This window comes from Sorex fumeus, unplaced genomic scaffold, assembly GCF_029834395.1.
Source record: "Sorex fumeus unplaced genomic scaffold, SorFum_2.1 ptg000003l, whole genome shotgun sequence".
NCBI lineage: Eukaryota > Metazoa > Chordata > Mammalia > Eulipotyphla > Soricidae > Sorex > Sorex fumeus.
Genome location: NW_026606060.1, coordinates 55,116,390 through 55,141,893, shown reverse-complemented (window position 1 = coordinate 55,141,893; position 25,504 = coordinate 55,116,390). Strand labels below are relative to the sequence as shown.

General features: G+C 38.1%; 1 protein-coding gene across 1 annotated transcript in view; it reads left to right on the top strand.

The window, feature by feature from the left end:
- The window catches only part of LOC130026554 (pregnancy zone protein-like), a 51,015-nt gene extending 48,974 nt beyond the window's left edge, over positions 1-2,041 (top strand). Inside the window, exons 34-36 of the mRNA XM_056117411.1 lie at positions 349-451; positions 1,315-1,356; positions 1,895-2,041. Coding sequence (XP_055973386.1) covers positions 349-451; positions 1,315-1,356; positions 1,895-1,917 — 168 coding nt within the window. The 3' untranslated portion in view covers positions 1,918-2,041. The remainder of the gene's footprint in view (positions 1-348; positions 452-1,314; positions 1,357-1,894) is intronic.
- The last annotated feature ends 23,463 nt before the right edge of the window (positions 2,042-25,504 follow it).

The following is a 25,504-nucleotide window of genomic DNA, read 5'->3' as shown; positions in this document are numbered from 1 at the left end:
TAATCATGAATTTTATTAATAACTTCAATTAAATTAAAAACAAAAGATATGTTTTGCCCAGTTACATAAAAGAATTTTTTGATATTCCAACAGTACAAACCCATGTATCTGCATCTCGAAAAACTATTCACAAGCATTAACCATACAGAAGACTACTGAGAATATATTGTTACAATTATTTTGTTCACTGCAGAGCATTAACCAGACTGTATTCTAAGCCCCAGCTTGACATCCCCAAATGTTTACGCACCTAGAGGACAGGTGCATAAGAATCAGAGGACAATACACATTATGCTCAGGGAAAGAAGGAGTCTTTCTAGTCTCTGACTCTCCCACTTTTCTTCGTAGGTCACAAATCAAACAGTAAACTTTTCCTTTATGGTTCAGCAAGATGTTCCAGTAAGAGACAGAAAGCCAGCAGTTGTTAAAGTCTATGATTACTATGAAACAGGTAAGTGAGAACACTAAGACCGAATAATCCCAAACAAAAAGCTGAGGAATAGAGCTTGTTACAACTGATCTGTTTTTAGTTCATTCAGTCAATTTCATATCTATTTCTTTCCTCTGGGTTTAATCACTTAAAACTACTTAGAGAACAAAAAGGCAAATTCATATTTGCTGAGACCAAAGCATGAAGAATGTCAGTGAAAGATAATATATGATCACCTATCTCAAATAATTCACAGAACATAAAGCATATAATACACATGAAAGATAATAAGAAAAGGCAGTTACAACAACTAAGGATAAGTGCGAGTAGTGAATAAGTTGCTGGGAGCTGGTATGGTGGCACTGTGAGCCTGAAGCATTAAAAATAAAACCATTGTAAGTCATAGTGCTTCAATAAAAAAATTGAACATTAAATAAATTAAACAAGATCTTGGGAGATAAAAAAAAATAGTACAGCCTTAAAGGAGAAATAGAAGAAGAAAAACCTTTGAGTCGGATCCTGAAGGGCAATTATAACTTTTAGATAAGTTAAAATAGGACTGTTTCAGCTGAAGAAATTATCTTCCAAATGAAGTCAAAGAAACAAGTTAGACAAAGTGAAGAGAAGCAGAGAATCCTTGGACTAGCAAGAATGGGCAGCTTCCTAACGGTTCAAAATGTGAACAGTTGTTATTTGAACAGCCTTCAAACTCCCCTTACCTGACCTCTGAGAGAAAATAACATTTAGAAATTTTAATTATCCTGTTCAACTCCTGTTATTGTACATGGAGAACTGACATTCCTACTGTGAAATACTTTTCTCCAAGTCAAGTGACTTCTGAGTTCCCTGATCTTTGTTTCTCCTGTATCCAATGATTCTTTCAGATGAGTTTGCTGTTGCTGAATATACTGACCCTTGCAGTTCAGGTAAGAGTGAGCACCAACATCATACCCCATTCAAGCCTCTCTAAAAGCTCTTCTAAAGTAAAAACACAGTGAAGGGTCTGTTCCCAAAAAGTTTGGAGAACACTTAACTCTGTAAAATGGAATCTCCAAGATGAAATATTCTGATTTTGTTATCAGAAAAGTCATCCAGCTTTTCTTGTTAGATAGTTACCATAAATAAACAGCTCATTCGGTTTCCATCAGTCAGGGTCTACTAATGATAATTCTCCCACCAAAACTAGTCCAATACCTGTGTTCATTAGATTTCATGGAAAAAGAATCACATGCATTCTGTTACTATTTTTTGTGACTTCTTCTATTAAAATTCTTCTATTTAAAATTCTTCTATTTAATTCTTCTATTAAAGAATTTTGACATAAATAATATGACTTGCAAAATCTAAAATATTTAACATATGGAAATTTACAGAAGATAGCTTGCTGACTCTTGCTTTGGCCCACATTGTTGTCCAGAGTCACTGAGGAAATCCAACAACCTTTTTGCATTCTTCTCTCCACAGATGCAGAACATGGGAATGCTTAAGGACAATTTGAGGGTTACATATTTTTTTTTCTGTATTCCCTGTCTCATACTTCTATTTTAAAATAATGGAGTTGTTTGTCTCTACAAAAACAGACAACAAATTTTTGAATAAATATGTTTTCTAATCAAACTCTCTCTTGTTCTATCATTAATTATTAAACATTGAGTACATGAGTAACTGCATGATGAGAGCAGAATCTTCACTTTAGCAGTAACCTACATTTTAGCTTTCTTGTAAGAAATGAAAATACAAGCTGGAGAGATAGTATAGTGGGTAGGGTGCTTGCCTTGCACATAACCAACCCGAGTTCAATCCCTGGCATCCCATGTGACATCCTGAGCACTGCCAGGAGTAACCCCTGACCCTCTAATGTAAAGATGAATTAAGAAGGACCTATTCCATGGGCCCAAAAACTTATCCAAGAAAGATATATGCACTCATATATATAGTTCAGTGCAACACTATTCACAATAACCAATACCTGAAAACAACCCACATATCCAAGAACAGAAGACTGGACTTTTTTAAACTATGGTACATACACACAATGGAACGTTTCCTAGCTATAAGAAAAGGTGAAATCATGCAGTTTTCTGCTACATGGATGGATTTGAAGACTAGCACCAAGTGAAGACTATAACCAAGTGAAGTTAGCAAGGTGAGAGGGTCAGGTACAGAATAACCTCTCTCATATGCAGGGTCTAAAGAAACACAGTGAGGAAATAACAAATGTCCAAAGACAACAGAATCTGAGAACTGGTCTTCAGTAGAACGCTTGCCGTGGCAGAGGCTGGGGGACACTGCAACAATGTGGAGGAAAGCAGACACTCAGGTGGATGGTGTGGTACTGGCATGTCTTGTGTAAAAATCCATACCAATGGCATTTTTTATAATCACAGTGCCTAAAATCAAATTTGAAAAATTAAATAATGGCCTGGAAAGAGAGTACAGAGGGTAGGGTGTGTGCCTTGCACATGGCTCACCAAGTTCAACCACTCCACTTGGTCACCCGAACACTGCCAGGACTGATCCCTGAATGTAAAAACAGGGGTAATCCCTGAGCAACACTGAGTGTAGCATAGACCCCTTCCCCCCCAAAAAAAATTAAACAAAAAATCAAAAGAGAATTTTCTCTGATACCAAAAGGGAAAGAGGTTCTTCCCTACCTTTTTTTTCTTACGGCATTTACTTTAGAAAAGAAATTGCAAATTTTCTGTCACTTTGAAATGAATGACAATCTTCTTAAAGCTAAATAAGCTTACTGCATGTTATATAAAGACCTTGGAACCATCTGTTTGATATTAAAGAAGATAATCTTCCTGTAAGAGAGTCTGGCTTCTAAAGGACTGCCTCTTTATCATGGCAATGCAAGAAGAGACATTTTCCTTTGGAGTAAGGCAACTAGTCAACACTTATATTTGACTAGCAGTTTTAAAAATGCTTTAACAAAATTCTTGCATGTGCTGGGGGTTGGAGGGAGGCCTGCCCCGCAGCGCTGTTGGCTACCAGGGGGGTAGTTACACTACAGGGGTCTCAGAAGCCCATGCAGTGCCGTTGATTAAATTTGGGATTCTGTGCATTCCAGCCATGCCCTCTAGCCCTTTCAGCTACCTTCCTGGCTGCTGAACAAAATTCTTTCATGAGATTTATAAAGACGCATTTCTGAGAACAATTCTCCCCATGTAGACTGTGTTCCTTTTAGATGCTCTGCTGTGGATCAACACTCTGTGAATCAGGACCCAGACGACTGGGCAAAGAGCAGCAACTGTCCCTGGGGAGGGAGGATCTGAGACTCTGCATCAGGGCAGGAAGGTGATCACAGAGCTGCAGGAATAAGCCAGAGTTCAGGACACAGAGTAACTGCAGCTCCCATCCTACGGATTGTGTGGTGACGAGTTTGAGTTCGTCTCACAAAAACAATCTTAGCAGAAAAGGCAAAGAGACACTGAATGAATCAAATAATGTCTAGACAGACCGCAACTATGCAAGCACCTAAAGTCGCGGCCCAGTCCAAAGCAACAGATTACTTTAAATAAGAAGATTCCTGGCGACACAGCACAAACTTATGGGACAAAGTGAGAAAGGACAAAAGCTTGGGGTTTCTTGAGTGACTGATTCATGACAATGTTTTGAGGTACAATGAGACAGAAGCAACCGAACAGGGACTTAGAGGGGGACCCTTATGGCTGGAAATCTTTGGGAGGGATATATTCTGTTAGTAATAGTACCGATCATTTCTGTGGCCTCTGTCCCACCTTTTTTGGCCACTAGATTGCCTTGACTCTTTTGTTATGTCTTTTAGCCATCACGATCACGATCACAATCATCCTGTTGTTCGTTGATTTCCTCGAGCAGGCACCAGTAATGTCTCCTTCTTCCTAGCCCTGAGATTTTGAAAGAGCCATTTCAATGTTCTTTCAGGATTAGGAGAATCAGACCCATCATTTTTACTGGTATTTGGCATATTGAGTAGACACAGGAAGTTTGCCAGACTCTGCTGTGCGGGCAGGATACTTTTGGTAGCCGGTCAGGTTCTCCAAAGGAAAAATAAGATGTGCGGCCGCACTTGCGGCCGCGCGCTTCCAGGAGCTGGGTTTTATAGTCTGCGTCTTGGCCGTTGATGGGACCAACGTGGAGCTGGCGGCAGCTGGTGGGTGTGACGCCTACCTACCGGAAGATGAGGGGTCTGGGTGGAGAAGGCCCAGTACCAATCCGAGTAGGTTTGGAGACCTCAGCCCCGGGACCCTCATGCCTGGGTTCCTCTGCCAGTTCTTTCATGCATGAGGCCCATCTGGATGTGTGGAGAGTGGTCCCAGCATGGCCATGGCTGGCTCCGGAGGTCCTCAGCTGCTGGGGCTCTGCTCGGGGTGGGGGTGGGAGAGAAACTCAACCCTCCCCACTCCAAGGGGCCCCAGTGAGAACAGCCAGGGGCAGGGGCAGGAGACTCTGCGCTGTTCTCCTCCTGGAGCTGGGTTTTATAGTCTCTGCATCTTGGCCGTTGATGGGACCAACCTGGCGCTGGCAGCAGCTGGTGGGTGTGACGCCTACCTACTGGAAGATGAGGGGTCTGGGTGGAGAAGACCCAGTCCCAATCCGAGTAGGCTTGGAGACCTCAGCCCCGGGACCCGCATGCCTGGGTTTCTCTGCCAGTTCTTTTATGCATGAGGCCCATCCGGACATGTGGAGAGTGGTCCCAGCATGGCCGTGGCTGGCTCCAGAGGTCCTCAGCTGCTGGGGCTCTGCTCAGGGTGTGGGTAGGAGAGAAACTCAACCCTCCCCACTCCAAGGGGCTCCAGTGAGAACAGCCAGGCGCAGGGGGCAGGAGACTCTGCGCTGTTCTCCTCCTGGAGCTGGGTTTTATAGTCTCTGCATCTTGGCCGTTGATGAGATCAACGTGGCGCTGGCAGCAGCTGGTGGGTGTGATGCCTACCTACTTTTAGCCATAACCTTATGATTTATGCCCCATTTATTTTTGATCAGTTCCCAGAAAACCCACCTTTGGTTCCCTGCCTGGTTACCTGTGCTCAGTTCACATCACATTAAGCAGACCTAATCAATTCCCCCATAGTCGCCCTACTTCTTTTTTTGAAAAGCAAAAACTGCAATTTAACCCTTACATAACATACATTTAACCCTTACATAGCAATAATGAGGTGCTACAATTGATTTTAAAGACCTAAGCTCTGCAGTCCATAGCCCTAGAAACATGGCTAAGCACAGCCTGAGCTCCAGAAGCAGCAGGAACTGCTGGCCAACTCTCAGAACTGAGTCTCACATTGCTGAAGTGGCAAAGGATGCAGATGTCCACAGCAGTTTCAGGGATTCCTGGGTTCCTCCTGTCCTCCTTACCCTATGGAGTAAATTCCTCCAAGTCAATCCATCTGTCATGGCAGACTGTTCAGGGGGAAAGATAATGCAAGTACAATTCTTTCAATGGTTTTATGAAGCCATTCTTGGTTTTTGACTTCCATAAGATTTCTTCAAGAACAACTTCTGTCATCATTGGTTCCTGTCACAGAGATCCTACATTTTTTGAAATCTGATGGGTCTTGGGTGTTTTGATAAAATGAGGCAATTTTTGGTATTTCCCAGCATAGTTTGAGGATTGGAGACTGGTCACAGGGAAAGCAGTTCATAATAGAAGTTATTACTGATTAGGAATATCGGCTCCCACCTTTGCACCTCCATGTTCTAGGTTCCTCAGCACCCCCACTTTGTTTATCCTTCGATGAATATAAATCATCATCCAAGTGTGTTGCTTTTCTAGCAGTTTAAAAAATCTCCAGCCACCCAATGAAGTCCTCATTCATTTTTATCTCTTCTGTGCATTTCTTCTCAATTCATAATGCTTTAAATGGCTCATTTGTAAGAAAAGAAAAGAGAAGTTGTACTACTAATTAAAGAGTCAAATTAGGTTTCACTTTTTGTCCTTTTGATTAGGGAATTCTCAACATACAACTTTTTTGTAGAATAATTTTCCCCATTCACTGTTCATTTTAATTTGGGAGACTTCTTGTCTAAGGAGGAGGGGGCTGGTAAGAAAATCTACTACTGATTTTATACTTGTATCGTATTTTAAACTTCCCAAAGACTAAAAAAATAGCTAATTGTATCTAAACCATTCCAGAGGAAAACATTAAATGCGATGTGAGAAATCATTCTCCTTGGCCCTCTTGTAGACCGGAATCAAAGGCACAGTGTTTTACAATGGAAAAAGTTGGAAGAAATCCTTAAAGATTATCTAGAAGGTCTGAATTAGAATGTGAGAAAGAATTTTGTTTTGGTTTTGATTGGGAGGTTTCTCAATCACAGGGATTAGATTGACATAACAGGAAGGAGAATAGAAGGAAAGGTCGGCCAGAAGATGAAGAAATTCCTAATCCAGACTACATTTGATTCCGTCTTCTTGTTTCCCAAAGAGAGAATAAACTGGGCACTATTTCCTCTTCTCAAATTATGCATACATTTCTGCTGATCACTATGAACTCTTATTCCTTTCTTTTAAGGTCAAGTATTGCTCTTCCAATTTCACCTAAGGGATGGGAGAACTAGAAAGCAGATAAATATATTTTCCAGTCATCTTACTACTCCAAAACAAGTAAAATTTCTTAGTGTTTGTGCTCTTTATTGGATCCCTGGATAAAAATTTCTAATTGCTAATGGTATAGTTTTTCTTACACACACAATAAAAATATACAAATAGGCAGTGAGGTAGTTATCAGTAAGGACTAAAGAATAAATTGGGAGGAGGGTGTTATTTTACCCACTATAATATAAAAAAACTCATAGCCTGGGAGCCTAGCGCCCAAAGTCTGTATGTTTCTATTCACTTATGTGAGGTTATATGATATGTATGTGAAAATAGGAGTTTTCAAAGTGATTATTACCTGTTCTTCTCCCTCCCTTTATTCTTTACCTTGCATTAAAAAAATAATGGGATGGGTACTCAAACATTGTATAACTGAAACCCAAGTACAAAAATTTGTAAGTCTACAACTGTACCTCATGGTACTTCACTAATAAAAATTTTAAAAAAAATTGTACATGAAGTGCCTCAACTGAAACTTTGATGTTCATATTTCATTTTCAAAATTGAGCAAAATATTACTTAGTTTTCCCAGCTCTCTTTCCAAATGTGGAAGGGTAATTTATTAAAATATTAACTGGTGTTTTGTTCTCACTGTTGAAAAGGATTTGTAAGGAATGTGATCTTTGCTGATTCTGATCCCCTGGTATTTCTGCCTTCTCTAGTTCAGTGTATACAGGCCTTTGTGTTTGTTTGCCTTAAGAATTTTCAAGATTACAAGAGATGTTGTTCAAATATAACTGTGAAAGCTCTTGCGAGTTGAAAAAATTACTCTAGGTGCTCCAGTAGAGGAGGACAAAGAAGTCCTTTGCAGGCAGGTGAGAACAGAAACCCAGGTGGCAGGAAGAGTACAAAACCAGACGATGAGTAGAGAGTTAGAGATTTCTGGGACCCAGAATAGTGGGTTCCCTTCTCTCACTTGAAAGATGGGACTTATGAATTAAATGGTTATGTGAGACTGACCCTGGGTCATACAGTTCTCAGTCTCAGCAAACATTCTTGTATCCAAATATATTGCAGAAGCAGCTCAGGGACTAAGCTAAAATGGCTGGGGAAGAGGGGCCCTATAATATCAGGAGTAACCAGTTTCAAGAAAAAAATATTCTTTACAAATATTTGGTTTATAAACCCCAATGTGAGGAAAGATAATAAAACTAAGACATTCTGATCAGGAAATTATAAGAATGGAAGCCGAGATAGCTTGATTTTATCTAAAGAAAATAAAATAGTATTATATTTCTTGATTGTCAGTGTTTGTGGTTCTAAATTCAATCTACTGTAGAAACTGTCATCTTAAACGTAGCCAGTACTTCTATTTTCTTGTCCCTGAAATTTTAAATTGCTTCATCTAATTCGCCATCATTGTGAAACCACAGTGATGAATAGAAGATCCAGTATTAAATAGTTCCTTTCTTCTTCATTCTCCTTTTCCACCCAAAACCTCCTTCTCCTATTCACCCAGGCATATATGACGTCAACTCAACATGCCAAGGTTTTAATCCCAAAAGTAGAAATACAAGTAGTACCAACTTTTATGATGTTATTTTGAAAAGCAAAGTATGCAGTTCATAAACATAATTCACAGAAACTCAAGGACAAGAGAAAGGCACACTGAAGGAACAGAAAATAGATTGCCACACTTAGATATTAGATATGTGACTGAATGGGTTAATATTAAAAAACAGCATGGATTAAGTGAGTCATACAATAGTGTTTACATGAAAGGGTACAGGAACTCATAGGAGATTCTCTAGCATCCTCAAAAAGGAAAAATGGATTTAAATATATAGGAAGCTTACAAATTAGCTCCTATAGAATAAAGAAATGTATTAAGAAATCTTTTAGGGGCTGAAGTGATAGTACAGCGGGTAGGGTGTTTGCCTTGCACGCAGCCAACCTGAGTTCGATTCCCAGTATCCTATATGGTTCCCCAAGCACTGCAAGGAGTAATTCCTGAGTGTAGAGTCAGGAGTAACTCTTAAGCATTGCTGGGTGTGACCCCAAAAAGCAAAAAAATATTCTTTTTTTATATTAAATGAATTTATTCAAAGGTGCAGAAAAGAAAATTTTATATCTCAACTGATTTATAACATAACAGATCTAATATAAAACATGTATGTTATTTTTTATGACTGAACTTCAGAAAATATTTATTTTTTCTGTCCTTAGGTATTTCTGATGCTCTTATACCCAGAGTTCTTGAATTCTATGATTTTTTTATTATTTTTTAATTTTTTTATTAGTGAAACACCATGAGGTACAGTTATAGACTTACAAATTTTTGTTCTTAGGTTTCAGTTATACAATGATCAAGTACCCATCCCTCCACCAGTGCCCATCCTCCACCACCATGGGTCCCAGCATCCCTCCCACCCACCATCCCCCCATCCCACCCTGCCTCTGTGGCAAGTACCTTGTTCCATTTTTTTGTGGGAGGGTGGCTTTTTGAGGACATTTTGGGGGTGGCTGGAATAAACCACAGGTAGTTAAATCTGCAAAGTCTTAGGAGTTGTGACCACTGATGGATGAGTTATCTATACAGGAAGCTTCACAAAATGTTCTGTTTCCAAATGTTTCTACTAAAGACTTTGGGATTTTAGCTCATAAGACTTAATCCCAGTGAATTTTTACCCTAAAGACTCCAGCATGGGGTCAGAGCAATAGTACAGCTGGTAGGGCATTTGCCTTGCACAAGGCCAACCTAGGTTCGACCCCCAACATCCCATATGGTCCCCCATGCATCGCCAGGAGTAACCTCTGAGGATCGTTGGGTGTGACCCAAAACAAGCAAAAGAAAAATGGACACCCATCTTAATGCATACATACTACACTTATTAAAAGAAAATAGAAGTTGCAGGCATAAGGTAAAGTAAAATTATCAGGGAGAAAGAGGAGCATTACAGAATATTAAACTGATCAATTCTCCAAAAAGATATAACAACCCTTATGGACATAATACCAAAACATCAAAATACCTGAAGGAAAAATAGTTTCATGGATAATAGATGAATAATAGCCAAAGACCAACAATTTATAATAGAGTCTAATGGTTTGGATACACTAAATGTATTAGAAAGGAAAAAGGTTTAAAATAAGTCATCCAAATGAACTGGAGAATATCATGTCAGGCAAAATAAGACAAAAGGAGAAGGCCAAATACTGCATGATTTCACTCATCTGTGACATAGAGAAAAACACATATAGCTAAAATCTTTTAAACAGAAGGCATCTAACCAAGAGGCATTTGCTGAAAATTTTCATCAAACGTGTAAGGAAATACTGGTACTAATTCTCTGCAAGCACTTCCATAAGATAAATTTAAAAATTAAATAGCAACCTACCTAATTTCTAAGGCCAGAATTTATACAAAAATGGTACAGTATTGAAAAAAAGAATATTACAAATATCTTCAACAAACATAGGTATAAAATTCCTCACCAGAATATCAGTAATCCATTTTTAGTTATTCAATTTAGCACTGTAGCATCGTCCCCCCATTATTCATCGATTTGCTCGAGTGGGCCCAGTAACGTCTCCATTTTGAGACTTGTTGTTACTGTGTTTGGCATATTGAATACATCATAGTTTAAATATAAAAGAATTTGATGCACAAGTTGGATTTATCCCAGGTATTCAAGACTGGTTCCATTTCTAAAATCAATTAATACAATCCATCACATTGTAAAGGTAAAGGTAAAGGCCCTCCCGTTGATCGTCGATTTGCTCGAGCGGGCCCAGTAACGTCTCCATTGGAGACTTTGTTGTTACTGTGTCTGGCATATCGAATACTCTCGGTAGCTTGCCGGGCTCTCCGAGAGGGGCAGATGAATCGAACTCGGGTCGGCCATCTTGGCTGCGTGCAAGGCAGACGCCCTACCCGCTGTGCTATCGCTCCAGCCCATCACATTAATAGATTAAATAGATAATCCATCACATTAATAGATTAAAAACATCAGGCAATAATTTGTTTTTGCTTTTTGGGTCACACCCAGCAATGCTCAGGGGTTAGTCCTGGCTCTACACTCAGGAATTACTCCTGGAGGTGTTCAAGGGACCATATTGGATGTTGGGATCGAACCCGGGTTGGCCTCGTGCAAGGTAAACACTCTACCCGCTAAGCTATCGCTCCAGCCCCCATCAGGCAATTTTTAAAAAAATTTTTTTTACTGAATCACCATGTGGTACAATTACAGACTTACAACTTTTGTAACTAAGGTTCAGCCATGCAATGATCTACTACCCATCCCTCCACCAGTACCTATTCTCCACCACCAATGTTCCCAGTATCCCTTCCCATCAAGCAATTTTTTGATAAGTACAAAGCATTTGATAAAATCCAATACCAGTTAATGAGAAAACTCTCAGTAAACTGTGAATCTGGGAAAAGATTCCTTACTTGATAAAGAATATTTACTGAAAAACCTTCATTTATCTTTTTAAATGATGGTAAATTATAACTTTTCCAGTAAGATCAAGAATAAGAATAAATATTCTCTTACCCCTTCAAACACCCTACTTGAAACCCTAGCTAATACAATAATACAAGAAAAGGAAATACAGATTAGGAAAGCAAAACTCTCTTTAAATATGATATGATTGATAATGCCTCCCATAAAGTATTTTTATTTTATTTTATTTTATTTTATTTTTCATTTTTTGCTTTTGGGGTCATACTGGCAATGCACAGGAGTTACTCCTGTCTCTTCACTCAGGAATTACTCCTGGCGGTGCTCAGGGGACCATATGATATGCTGGGAATCGAACCCGGGTTGGATGTGTGCAAGGCAAATGCCCTACCCTCTGTACTATTGCTGCAGCCCCCCCCCAAAGTACTTTTAATTATAAGTGGGAAATAACTTCACAGACGAAAACACTGCATATATCACTTTCAAGTGATGAAGTTGAACATGACCAAAATGGAAGAAATTGAAACATATCCCATTGCTAGAGTACAATAAGAATGGCATGGCGTCATTCTAGTATAGTCTTGCTGAAAATGTGAAGGCCTTCTAGAGAGCTCTACTTTAATAGCTTATAAATACATCAAACTCTCTCCATCTTCTTACTTTTTCTTCCCTCTTACATGAAGTATCCTGGTAACAACATGATTATGACTTAATCACTTAATACTGTTCTTTCTACTTCCATTCTATATCCAATCTGAAGCACCATTATATCCTACAGTTGCAATAAAGCTCTTTTCTGGTCTTTTTGCTGTTTTTATTTTCAAAATCTATTCCTGATGTAACAATCTACATGTTTTAGTTTTCGTCTAATGCTAACATCTTGCTTTTGTTTTTTTTAATTTGTATTAGTGAAACACCATGAGGTACAGTTGTAGACTTACAGATTTTTGTGCTTAGGTTTCAGTTATACAATGATTGAATACCCATCGACATCTTGCTTTTTTTATTTAAATGTTTTAATAGATACTCAGAAAATAACTCATCTTATATGTGCAATTATACCCTTGCACAATGCAGGCTTTCCTACCTCTTCAGTCTTATCACATTATCTTCCCTCTTCACTGTGCTCTATTCACAGTGCCTCTCTTTCATATCCTTAAATACTATTTTTTTTAAAAATTTTCTTCTGTTCCTATCTTCCATAAGTTCCACAACTTCTACTACATCTACTTGCAAAACTCCTCCTAATCTATTGGTAAGAATACTTAGTAATCTATTCATAGAAATTCTCTTGCTTATATCTTAGATAACAAATCTAAGTGTCACTTCCTTTTCTGGCTTCCTGTTTATCTATCATCCACTTTGTAACCAAGATGCTAGTCCTTTAGCACATTGATTATGTCACCTCTTTATTGTAGTGTCTCTTAGAAGGGACATTTTGTTCAGCTCATTATATTCTAGGCCCTGTTTCCTCTGGTCCCAAAACCTCCTCATTTCCTTACATGTTATTTTTTTTCTTTTTGGGTCACACCTGGAGATGCACAGGGGTTACTCTTGGCTCTGCACTCAGGAATTACTCCTGGCGGTGCTCGGGGCACCATATGGGATGCGGAATCAAACCCTGCTTGGCCGCATGCAAGGTAAACGCTCTACCCGCTGTGCTATCCCTCCAGCCCCATTACATTCATTCTTGACTGGGTTCAATATACCAGAGAGATCGTACCTTTTTCTATCTGCATGTGTTTTCTTTTCTTTCCATCCTATTATTCTTTCTTTTAAATTCAGATCTCTGTGTATTACCCCAAGAAATTCCTGTCAGATCTTAAAGTCTCTTTTTCTAGGATCTGAAAATCTGAAAATAAGTCTTTTAGGGCACTTGATACACTATAGTAGCACTGTCCTCCCGTTGTTTATCGATTTGCTCGAGCGGGCACCAGTAACATCTCACAACAAATTGTAAGACTTGTTGTTACTGTTTTTGGCATGTTGAATACGTCACGGGTAGCTTGCCAGGCTTTGCCGTAAAACACTATAGTATCATGACCAATTTATTCATCCATTTTATTATATTAAATTTTCTCAGATAATTTTATGACTGGGAATGATATTACCTTATACAGAATTAATGTACAACAAATGACTGTGAAATAAGCTTTTTTGTTTACACAAAACAATATCATGAATCTGCAGACATTCTTTTGTTTTATTGGGATTTATGAGAAGTGCAGTTAAAGATATTATTCAGATAATTTAAACAAAAATTTGAACTAATTTTTCAAAAATAACAGCTTGTTTCCTTAAAATTTAAATTTTTTTTTATGAGTGACAGTCACATGGCTCAAATGCTAGAAGGTTTAAAAATATACACAGTGAAATGTCATCCTCTCTCCCTTGTTCTTGCTTAGTTCTGGTTTTATTCAGTCCTCCTGCTTCTAGGCAATCTCCTTTTTTGTGTTATCTTTAACTGTTCAAATTTGGTTTATACTTAAATGGTATTATTCATTCCACTTAGTTAATACCTTGGATACATTTCCACATCAGCACATGTTTCATTTCCATGATTTTACAGCATAAATTATATGAAGTTCCCATCAGTTATTAACCAGCTCCTTGCTGATGTGAATTTGTTCTGTTTCTTTTCTTTTACTATGACAAACAATATTGTAATGAATAACCTTGAACCTCTTTCACAAGAGTACTAGTGTGACTGTGAATAACCTTGAACATCTTTCACAAGAGAGCAAGTATAACTGTAGACTGAATTCTTAGAAATGGACTTGCTGAATCAACTGATTTGTGCAACTATAGGTTTTTTTGTGATTGTAGCTTTGAATGTAAATTTTATATGTTGACATTTATTGTGTATTATTTAATTTTATGAATAATAATTTCACCTTGTTCTTTTATGCTTATCGTCATTACCCCTATTTAATTTTATTTTTATTGACTAAATCCTTGAAGGTAAACTTGAAAATTAATAGAAATAATCTTTTTTATGGTCTCATTTATGACATGGTAAATACTTTATTATTTTTCTATTAAGCATGGCATTAGTTTTTAGGGATATAGATAAACATAGATAAAGATGTATATTTTATATAATACATGCTATTATATAATTACTTGTGGATTTCTCTTATAATGAATTTTTATAATTTAGCTTTTCTAAGTGTCTTTTTTCCTCAATGGAAGTGATATAACCTTGATCATTGTAGTGGTAAAAAATTAGCAATTCTTTGATAACTAACTTTTCTTTTAGAACCAACATCCATAAATGAGTCTAGTCTCTGGGTTATCTTTGCCAATTTGTACATCCATGCTGTGCTTAGTTGATAAATACAAAAGAATTTTGTTGAGTTCTCAGTTTTTCTTTGCTCAGAAACAAATTTGGTAATTAATATTTTTGTTGGTATTTCACTGTGAGAAATTTCCCTACCAGTATCACCTTGTCATGTTTGTTTAAGTAGTATACAGATCCAGACAGTGAGTGCCCCATGCATGCCAAGATTCTACACCCATATAAGCTCCCCAAAAAGAATTTTGAGAAAAAAATCTTTGTTGTATTTAGGAAAAACGACTTTTCCTTCAACTCTGAGCATGCTCAATTAATGTTGCAGGTGGATAGATGGATGGAAAGGGCAGTGACAAATAACTTGCAAAATACTACCTGAAAGTCATTGCTTAACATGATATTGGCAGGGAATCTACAGCAATCATGTTATCTTTATGTAAAAAAAAGATAGAAATGAGAATTGCATATCAGTGAATTGATAGCTTAATTTACAATTGAATTGCTATATCTAGAGGGATAATTAATTAATCAATGTATTATAGTTTGGAGCATGGTCCTCAGTAGAACATTTGATGTCCTTTATACTTCAAACATTCAGTTCCTCATGCTCTGTCAAAGACTAAATACACAGAAAGAACGCTTATCACTTCACAATAACAGTGCTGGGAAAGGCAACTCTGTGGACATTGGAGTCACATTTGAAAACTTGAAGATAAAGACCAACATTTACCAATACACTGTACTGTTTTAGTTATTTGGCTTTCATCAGTTACTTAACATTTAAACGGAAAAACAGAAGTACTCTTGGCATTGATATGCACGTACATATAATCTAAATATAATATTTAGATATATGTTTTCTAGTAATATGTTTATATGTAATGCAGTTATTTAGCACTCATCAATAACTGAGCATCAAAATAAGAATCTGGGTACTCTTCTTGGAATTAATATATTGCTTATATAATAAATATATGGATATGTATTTGTTATACAGTAATATATTTATAGGTAATGTAGTCATGATTATAGCATTTTCTATGAAGACTAGAACACAAGGTTAGGAAAAAGAAGCCAATATGGAAGGGACTGCTGTTTTGGACAGAATAGTCAGGAAAGACTATGTAAGTGAGCAGGCACTAGGACAGTGAAATGAACGAAGGGAAGGGGAAAGGCACAGACATATCCTGAGTCCCCAGGAAGTTATGACAGGAGTCTAAAGGTCCTGAGGCAAAAGCAGGAATGTGTATTCTAGGAACAGGAAAGAGACCAGGTGACATTAGTGGAACATGGAGCTGTTAAAAATGAGATAACACTTCGGGAGAGAACAGGGACACCCTGCACGTCTTGTAAACTTTAATGAAGATTTTGAGCTTTATTCTAACAATAGATTTTGAACTTTATTCTAACAATAGAACTCTATTATAAACCCTATGAGGGTATCCAGGGTATGACATAATTATATTTTTATATTATGAACTTTAGTTTGGCCTTAATGAGAGAATAAATTATAAAAAAGTGATTGTAAAAACAGGGAGACAAGATAGGAAATTATTGTACTAAAACAAACAGGGAGTAACAATGATAAAATGATCGTTCATGAGATAGAGGAAAGTGAGTAGATGCAAAATATATTTTACCTTGTTGCCAAACTTCAGGTTGTGTTCAATAGAATGAAAAAAGTGAAGAAAATATACCTTTGGCCTGAGCAATGAATTGAATGAAGATGCCAATGACAAGAGAAGTATTGGGAAGAGAGCAGGAATCAGTTTCATTTTGGGTATGTGGAATTTGAAACTTAAGTGGAGTTTCAAACTAAACAGCTATACATGCAATTCTGAATTGAAGGAAACTGGGTACTTTCAGTACAAAACTGTTTGGAAATTCTCTGCCAATTTTCCTTAGCAAAACAGTATTTAATACCCTTGGGGCAAGGAATGATCCTTTCCTTGGAAGAACATATTGCTCAAGAAAATACTAAGTCAAAGAACTGAGCTTTGAGATATCATAATGTATAATTGCCAGAAAAATAAATAGCAAAGGATTCTGGAGAAAATTGACATAAAATTTAAAAATGTGAGATATTCTAATTCCTGTTATAATTCCTGTACTCCCGTTGTTCATCAATTTTCTTGAGCGGGCCCAGTAACGTTTCCATTGGAGACTTTGTAGTTACTGTGTTTGGCATATCGAATACGTCACGGGTACCTTGCCAGGCTTTGCCGTGCGGGCTCGATACTCTCGGTAGCTTGCCGGGCTCTCCGAGACGGGCGGAGGAATCGAACTCGGGTCAGCCATGTTGGCTGCATGCAAGGCAGACACCCTACCCTCTGTGTGAGATATTATACCTGAACAAAAAAAATTTCTTCAAGTAGTAGCAGAGTGACCAACTACATCAGTTCTTACTGAAAGAGAGAGTAAAATGAGAATGGAAGGTTGATATTAGTAACATGGTATTCAGTGGTGATTTAGCCAAAACAGTTGAGGTTGAGCGGGATTGACTGGGACTCCAAGAAGTAGTACAGTAGGTAAAGATATTCCCCAGCATCCCAAATGGTACTGAGCAAAAACAGGAGCAATTTCTGTTTAACCGTGGCTTTTTCATTGGGATTGTTTCCCTGAGCTTCTGGTACTCCAGTGATTCTAATGTTGTTCCTCTTGGGATCCTCTCCTAGGACTCTGATTCACTCTAGAGCTATTTTGAGGCCTCTTGCCATTGCTTGTTGTTGTCTGTTGGCTTGGTGCAGCTGATCTTCCAGCTCACTGATTCAGCTGTGGTCATTCAACTGTTGAAGGCACAGACTGAGTTTTTTATTCCATCTACGGAATCTTTCATTCGTGGCATTTCATTGAACATCTTCATGTCTGAATTCTTTCTCAGAGAGGTGCTTTAGGTGAGTAGTACCTACTGAGGCTTCTGGCCTCTTTTCATCTTGGCCCCCATGTGGTGGGGATTTGTGTTGTTTCTTCATGTTGGTTTGTATGTATGGTAACTGAGATGTTACAGTTGATTTCTTAGGCCGCATGAGCGGCCAACCGCCTAAAATTACTCCACGCCCACTTCCACAAAGGCCTCGCCCACTTCTAAAGAGGCCATACCCCCACGGGAACCTGGTGTGTGGAGGGTACTAGCTGGGAGGGGAAAAAGACGGGCACAGCATTGGGGACAAAGAGGAAGAGGTTCAGTGCTGCTTTGTCCCAGGTTCCTGGAGGTTGCCTAGGGAACTTGCATGGCGAAAGCCAAGTCCTGGGTTCGAATACTGGCGGGCTAACTGACCTGAGAGGGGAAGAAGACCAGCACAGTGTTGGGGATGAAGAGGAAGAGGCTCAGTGCTGCTTTTGTCCCAGGTTCCTAGAGCACCAGGAGTAATTTCTGAATGCAAAGCCAGAAGTAAGCCCTGAACATCACCAGGTCTGACCCAGAATCCAGCAAAGAACACCAAAAAAAAAAAAAAAAAAAAAGCAAAAAGCAAGTGTGATAGGATTGGGAGAAAAGAGAAAAAGAAATGGAAGCAGTAAATACAGAAAAATATTGATAGCTTATGGCAGCGGGAAATTTAAAGGAGTGTTATAGAGGGAGAAAAGTAGAGTCCATAGTCCATATTTTTCTTTTATGCAAATGTAATATATTTATATGCTGATGAAAATAATGAGGTCAAAAGGAACAATTTACCATGGCTAATCAAATAATTCTAACAATGAAATCTTTGATTATATAAAAACGAGGATGTTTTGTTTAATAATAAATGGCTTCATAATAAAACAATGATGGCTTGTTTAGAGGCACACCTAGCATTTACATAAAACAAGGGAAAACACAGAAGCACAGATGCAGAGGAACTGATATTTGCTCTTGAGAGAAGATAATGATCAGAGAAGCTTTACTTCTATTTGCTTCTATTTTCAAAGTGAAATAAGAAGAAGTATTATAAATTGAGGGGCAAAAAGGGGAAGATATGTAATATTGAAGAGGGAACCAGGCTGGAGCCATAGCACAGGGACAGGGCATTTGCCTTGCACACAGCCAGCCTGGCCGACCCGGGTTTGATTCCTCCGCCCCTCTTCGGAGAGCCTGACAAGCTGCCGAGAGTATCTCGCCCGCATGGCAAAGCCTGGCAAGTTCCCCATGACGTATTCAATATGCCAAACACAGTAACAAGTCTCACAATGGAGACGTTACTGGGCCCGCTCTGAGCAAATCGATGAACAACAGGAGGGCAGTGACATTATAAATTGAGGGGAAAAAAGGGGAAGATATGTAATATTGAAGAGGGAACAAAAGCTGTAAAACAAGTCCTTAAAAGAGTGGGAAGACAAAGTTACTGAGCCATATAATAGCCACAGGGAGGCCCACAGGTGAGCAGACATGAATGTAAAGTGAGACCAACATATTTACATCATTTTAACCACTCATATTTTTTTCAATTTTGATGATGAAGTTAATGTCATCTCCCCAGTGATAGAGACATAAAAGTTTTAGTAACCTCAGAATAATGCTTGATACAAAGAAAGGATTAAAATATATCTGGACTGATGAAATTACAGCCATCTTCTTATTTACAGCCAGCTTTGTTTACCATAATATTTCCAGTACCTGCCTGGTGCACGGCAGGTCCATAAATATTGACTGAAAAATGAAAGATCCACTTAACCCACTTAATCTGAGGGTATTTTTCCCCCACTCAACTTAAAAATCTTTTATTTTACTGCATAGTTTCATTGGAATCTCAAGAGTACCTCAAATTCAACAAACTAAGGCTTCTACCTTCTCCTTCTCTTAAGCTATTAACAGCACGAACATCCAGGCATTTGCCCTGGTAACACGCCCAGTCCTCCTTTCTAATCAACCTATCTACAATAGAAAAGTCCATAATGCACATAAAATTTTTATCACATTGAGTGAAATCATCAAAATGCTTTGCACCATACCTGGCACATAGTACCCATCACACTCAACTATTACCATAAGTTCTAAAAGGCAAATATTTTTACATTTTTGAAATGAGGGTTTTTTACAATGAATGTATCATAATTTAATTAGATGTGCTTTTAAGTAGCATATTGCATTGCAATGCCCTTTCAATCAAAGATGTCTTAAATGTGAATAAATACAATAACATAATTTCTCTTTATTATGCCCATCTATATCAAATTAGCAATTATCTCAGGCCAGTTGCATTTTGAATTCTTACTTTTCTCTCTTCCCCCACTGTTATAATCTTACTTTAGACCTTCATTTTCCGTCACCTAAACAATGAAGCAGCTTCCTCAATAGTCTCCCAGCTGCCTACCTAGCCCTTATACATTCCTACCAGAATGGGCCTGTTTTGCCAATGCTTAACTCATTTCATTGTCTGCACAAAAACCTACAGAATGAAAGCCAAATTCTTTTTCAAGACACACCTGACTCTCACCATAACTCCAGTCTCACCCCATAACTCCCAGCCAAGGTGTATGTGACTTGACACATTACGCTGTTTCCTACTCCCATGTCTCAGTCACTCTGGCCTATCTAGTAAGACACATTTGTATCTGCCTATTTAACAGCCAGGAATCCCTCTGGCAATAAATAACAGAAAAGCAACTAGTCATTACTTAAACAAATAGGAAGGAGTCCATAGGTGACCATTCCCAGGTTGGTGCAATAACCCAATAATGTTGGCAGAGACCAAGTCACTTTCCAGCTTTTGGAGGTGCCTATCATGCAGACTTTCATCTCTCTCTTGTGTAGCTTATCATCTAAAGATGACCATGGGAAAATGAAGGGTCACATTCGTTTTCCATGCAGGAAGAATGAGGAAGGTTACTTAGTGGTATAGCTCCTGAACCTTTCCCTAAAAGCAAAAATTTCTTATAAGTTTCCCACAACATTGTTCCATTTAGATATTCCTATATTTAAGATACTGTGTATCTAAGACATACAGTAGATCATAGAATCTTGAAGATGGATACAGAGACAGAGGTTTGTGTCAGTATTTGTGCTTATGAACAAGATCTGCAATGATTTTCTTGACTAATAACCTGGATTTTTTTATATCTAGCACAAGATTATATTTTAGGACTCTAATATAACACATGTGTGTAGATATAAATATGTAGGGATAAATATCATATAAATATACACTTAAATATATTGATTCTGTGAATATTTATTAAGCACCCAGAACATACAAGTACTGTTATAGGCACAGGGGATACAGAAATAAATAGTAAAATCATTTCTTTTGTGAAACTTTTATCCTAGAGACTTTGATTCACTGATCAAATATCTATTTAATCATTGCCTTTATAGATTACTCTTCAAGGACACAATACTTGTTGAAATAAAACAAAAATGACCAAAGTCCTGATTGAAAACCAATACAGTACTAATTAATCGGAATTCATGTATGTAATAACTATGAAAAATTCTCAATGCAGGTATTTTTACTAGCATGGTAAATTATTTTCAATAAATAGCTTAGTGAAAGCTTCCCAGAGCATAATAGTATAGTTAAACAACAAAAGGGAGAATTCATACTAAAATTTATAACTAATCTCAAGGGACACTAAATAACCAAACCTCTTTGCAAACAAAGAATAAAATTTCAAGTACCAAAACAAATTACAAAGCCAAAGTAATCAAAATAATTTGATACTAGCAAAAGACAGGCAAATAGATCAATGGAGACAAATAGATAACCTAGAAGAAAAAAAGAAAATTCTAATATCTACAGTAAAAAATCTTCAACGTAGTGCCAAGACCACCTGCTGGAGAAAGGCCTTCAACCTGATGTTGGAAAAATTGAATATCCACATGGAGAAGAGCAACATTGTTTTCTTTACTTTTCCTAAAAAACAAAAATACAGTAAACTGAGTTAAGTACCAATGTAAGACTGAAAACTACAAAAATCACAGCAGAAAGTGTAAGAGAAAAATCTTCATGACATTGGACATAGCAATGATTTTTTTAAAACAAGATGCCAAAAGTACAGTCAACAAAACCTAAAATAAATTATCAGGAGTACCTCAAACTTTTGAACTTTTATAGAACAAAGGACATAATTAACAGGCTGAGAAGATAACCTAGGATATGGAAAGAACACAAATCTCCAATGGCAGATGAACAGGTAAAGAAGTTGTGGCAAATATACACCACGGAATATTACACAGCCATTAAAAGATATAATCTTGACATTTTCTGCAACTTGGATAGAACTAGATGCTATCATGTTAAGTAAAGTAACTTAGAGGAAAATGGATAAATACAAAACGGGTGATGTCACTCACCTGTGGCATACTGAGGAATAAAACAAGGGGAAAACAGTATGGAATTATGACAAACCTTTGGCATTTGATTATAAAACTCAGATTATCAATGAGGTAGAAGAAGAGGCAAACTAGAAAAGACATAAGAACATTGGTATAGGGTCTTTGCCCCTTCAGTGGTGGGGGTGTATAATAACTGTGCACATAAAAATATAAATGCTAACACTATCATGAACATAATAACCTAAGTAAGTAATCATTAACTGTAGCACTGTAGCACTGTCCTCCCATTGTTCATTGATTTACTCAAATGGGCCCAGTAACATTGTGAGACTTGTTGTTACTGTGTTTGGCATATCGAATATGTCACAGGCAGCTTGCCATACTTTTGCCATGTGGGCGAGATATTCTCGGTAACTTGCCGGGCTCTCCGAGAGGGGTGGAGGAATCAAACTCGGGTTGGCCAACTGGCAGTGTACAATGCAAACGCCCTACCCACTATCACTCCAGCCCAATCATTAACTAATAAATAAAAATAAGTTATATATAGATAAAAATAAATTAACACATTATAAAGACAACTTCAGGATATAGGAAAATGATTTGCAAATCATATATCTGGTAGGTTGATATCCATAATAAATGAAACATTACACCACAAAAATATCAAATAACCAGATTCTGGTTTGAGAACGCTATTCAGGTCTCCCAAAGAAGAATAGAAAGAGCTATGCTTGGAATATCACATTTCACTCAAATGAGAGAAAGAATCCGGAGTTCTGACATCCGTCGACGATCAAGAATCAGGGACGCTGTCTCATTTGCCAAGGTGTTGAAAATCAGATGGGTTGGTCACGTAATGAGATTTAAAGACGACCGCTGGACTAGAGCTGTTACCGACTGGATTCCACGGGATGTCAAAAGACCGCGTGGCCTCCCACCTACCAGATGGTCAGACTTCTTTGTCAAGATCATGAACGATCGGTTTGAGGCCCTTCATGTTCCCGGAGCGAACAGATGCCATTGGGCTACACTAGCACGCGACAGGGACAAATGGAGACGTTACTGGTGCCCGCTCGAGCAAATCGACGACTAACGGGAAGTTAAGTTAAGTGAACCAGATTCTATAAATGTCAGGCATTTCAATAAACGTTCCTCCAAAGATGATATACACATGGTCAACAACCATAAGAGAATTTGTTTATTGGCCATTTATCAGTCACTGTTAATTTATCACAAGAGAAATATGAATCGAAACTACAATGATATATATCACTTCTAACCAATTAGGTCATCTGCTATTAAAAACAAAAGTAGAATGTGGATAATTGGAACTCTGTGCACAATTGAAGGGATTATATATAATAGTGTAGCAGATATGGAAAACAGTATGGCAATTCTCAAAAAATTACAACTCTCAAATGATCTATCAGTTTCACCTCTGGGTATACAAAAGAATTTAAACAATTGTCTCTTGCCCACCCCCAAACAGCTGCATACCCAATTCATAGCATCACTTATCACAAGATACAAAAGGTAGAAGAAATCTAAATATACATTGGCAAGTGAAACAATAAGACAAATGTTGGATAGACATAAAATAAAATCATTCAGCTTTAAGAAAATAGAAGCAAACCCTGTCATATACTATAACATGGATGAACCTTGAGGACATTATGCTAAGTGAAATAAAATCACTGTCACTGTCACTGTCCTCCCGTTGTTCGTCAATTTGCTCGAGCAGGTCCAGTAACGTCTCCATTGTGACACTTGTTACTGTGTTTGGCATATCGAATACATCACGGGGAGCTTGCCAGGCTTTGCCGTGTGGGCAAGATCCTCTCGGTAACTTGCTAGGCTCTCCAAGAGGGGCGGAGGAATCGAACTTGGGTCGGCCATGTTGGCTGCATGCAAGGCAAACGCCCTACCCACTGTGCTATCGCTGGGCTGGGCTGAAATAAGATAGTCACCAAAAACCTTTGATTCACTTAGAATCTTAAAACCTCTAAACTCGGGCCTTGAGAGACCTGCACATGTACCTGCATGCACCAAGAACTGAGTTTGGTCCTTAGCACCGTAAATTTTCCCAGGTACTACCCCATGTGACCCAGGGGAAACCCTTGAGCACTGCTATGGTTGGCCAAGTGGTCCCTGAAACTATGCAGCCCTCAGAATGCTGGGAACAGACCCAACCTTGGTTCCATCTCCATCTCCAAATGGGCTCTCAGCATCACTAGACATAGCCTTGGAGGCCCCTAAGTACTGCCAGGAGTACTCCTGCAGGTTCTCAATATCACTCATGTGGTGCTGGACCCAAGCAGCACTGAATTCTTAGGTCCTTACGTTATACCACAGGTATAAAATTAGCCAAGAATCCCTTTGGAGACCCTGGGCCTCCTGACTAGCACCTGCAAAGCTAAAAACAAAAACCCCACCAAAAACAAAACAAAAATTTCAAGCACATGTAATCCAGTGTAGGCAATGCACAGTCCAGAGTCATCTTACAAAAGTACTTATACTTGGGGCCCAGAGGAATAGTACAGTGTCCAAGGTGCTTGCCTTGCATGTAGTTGACCTGGATTGGATCCCCTGTACCCCATATGGTTCCCTGAGCACTGGTAGAAGTGATCCTTGAACAAAGACAAGGACTATGTCCTGAGCACTGCCTGGTGACACCTCCCTCACACACACACACACACACACACACACACACACACACACACACACAAATCCTATTTGTACTTGCCCAGTAAGTACTGAGTATATAAGGCCAATCACTGAATTCTCTTGTTAGTGGTATGTTGTTTTAATCCAGGCACTCATTCCTCTACATCATAATGTAGAATCTGGTAACATTATTTGTAGAGATCAATACTTGTTAGTGATCTAAAGTAAGTTTATTTTACTTTAAAAGAGACTGTTTAAAAATAATTTTGAAAACCTATACAAGCATATTGCTTGTAAAGAAACAATCTGAGGATTTATTAAGCTTTTATTTTAGTTCTTTCAAATGTATTTACAAACACTTAATGTTTCTTACTGAAAATCAAAAGGAGGTTAATGGAATGGCACAAATGAGAAGCACTCTGAGGCTGAATAACATTTCTGTCTGTACACACTGACTCTCTGAACATCTGCAAGTTTCCAAAAAAAATTCTTGTTCAAAGACAGAACATCCACCATTTCTGAGAGAACGAAGACAGAATGCCCTCAGCTGAACTTTCTGATTTTGAAGATTGTTAATATGTAACCAGCTGAAATGTCCTGCAGGGCAGTTCCCAGTAGGAACTACACTTAAGTACTGCTATCTTCTCTAAATAAGTAAATAAAAACTAAGCACCATAACAGTTGGTTCCTTCAGAATCACTATATTCTAGCATTGACAAGAAACGCAAGAGTACAAGGAGTAAAAGAACTTTTCTATTTATTTTTACCAAGGCCAATGATTGCATAATCCTATTTTTCTAATTTACCAAATATTTCTCCTCTGTTCTTACTGACATTCACTATTTCTATGCCTTCCTTTCCTCTTTGCAAACTTCTTTTCTTCCTT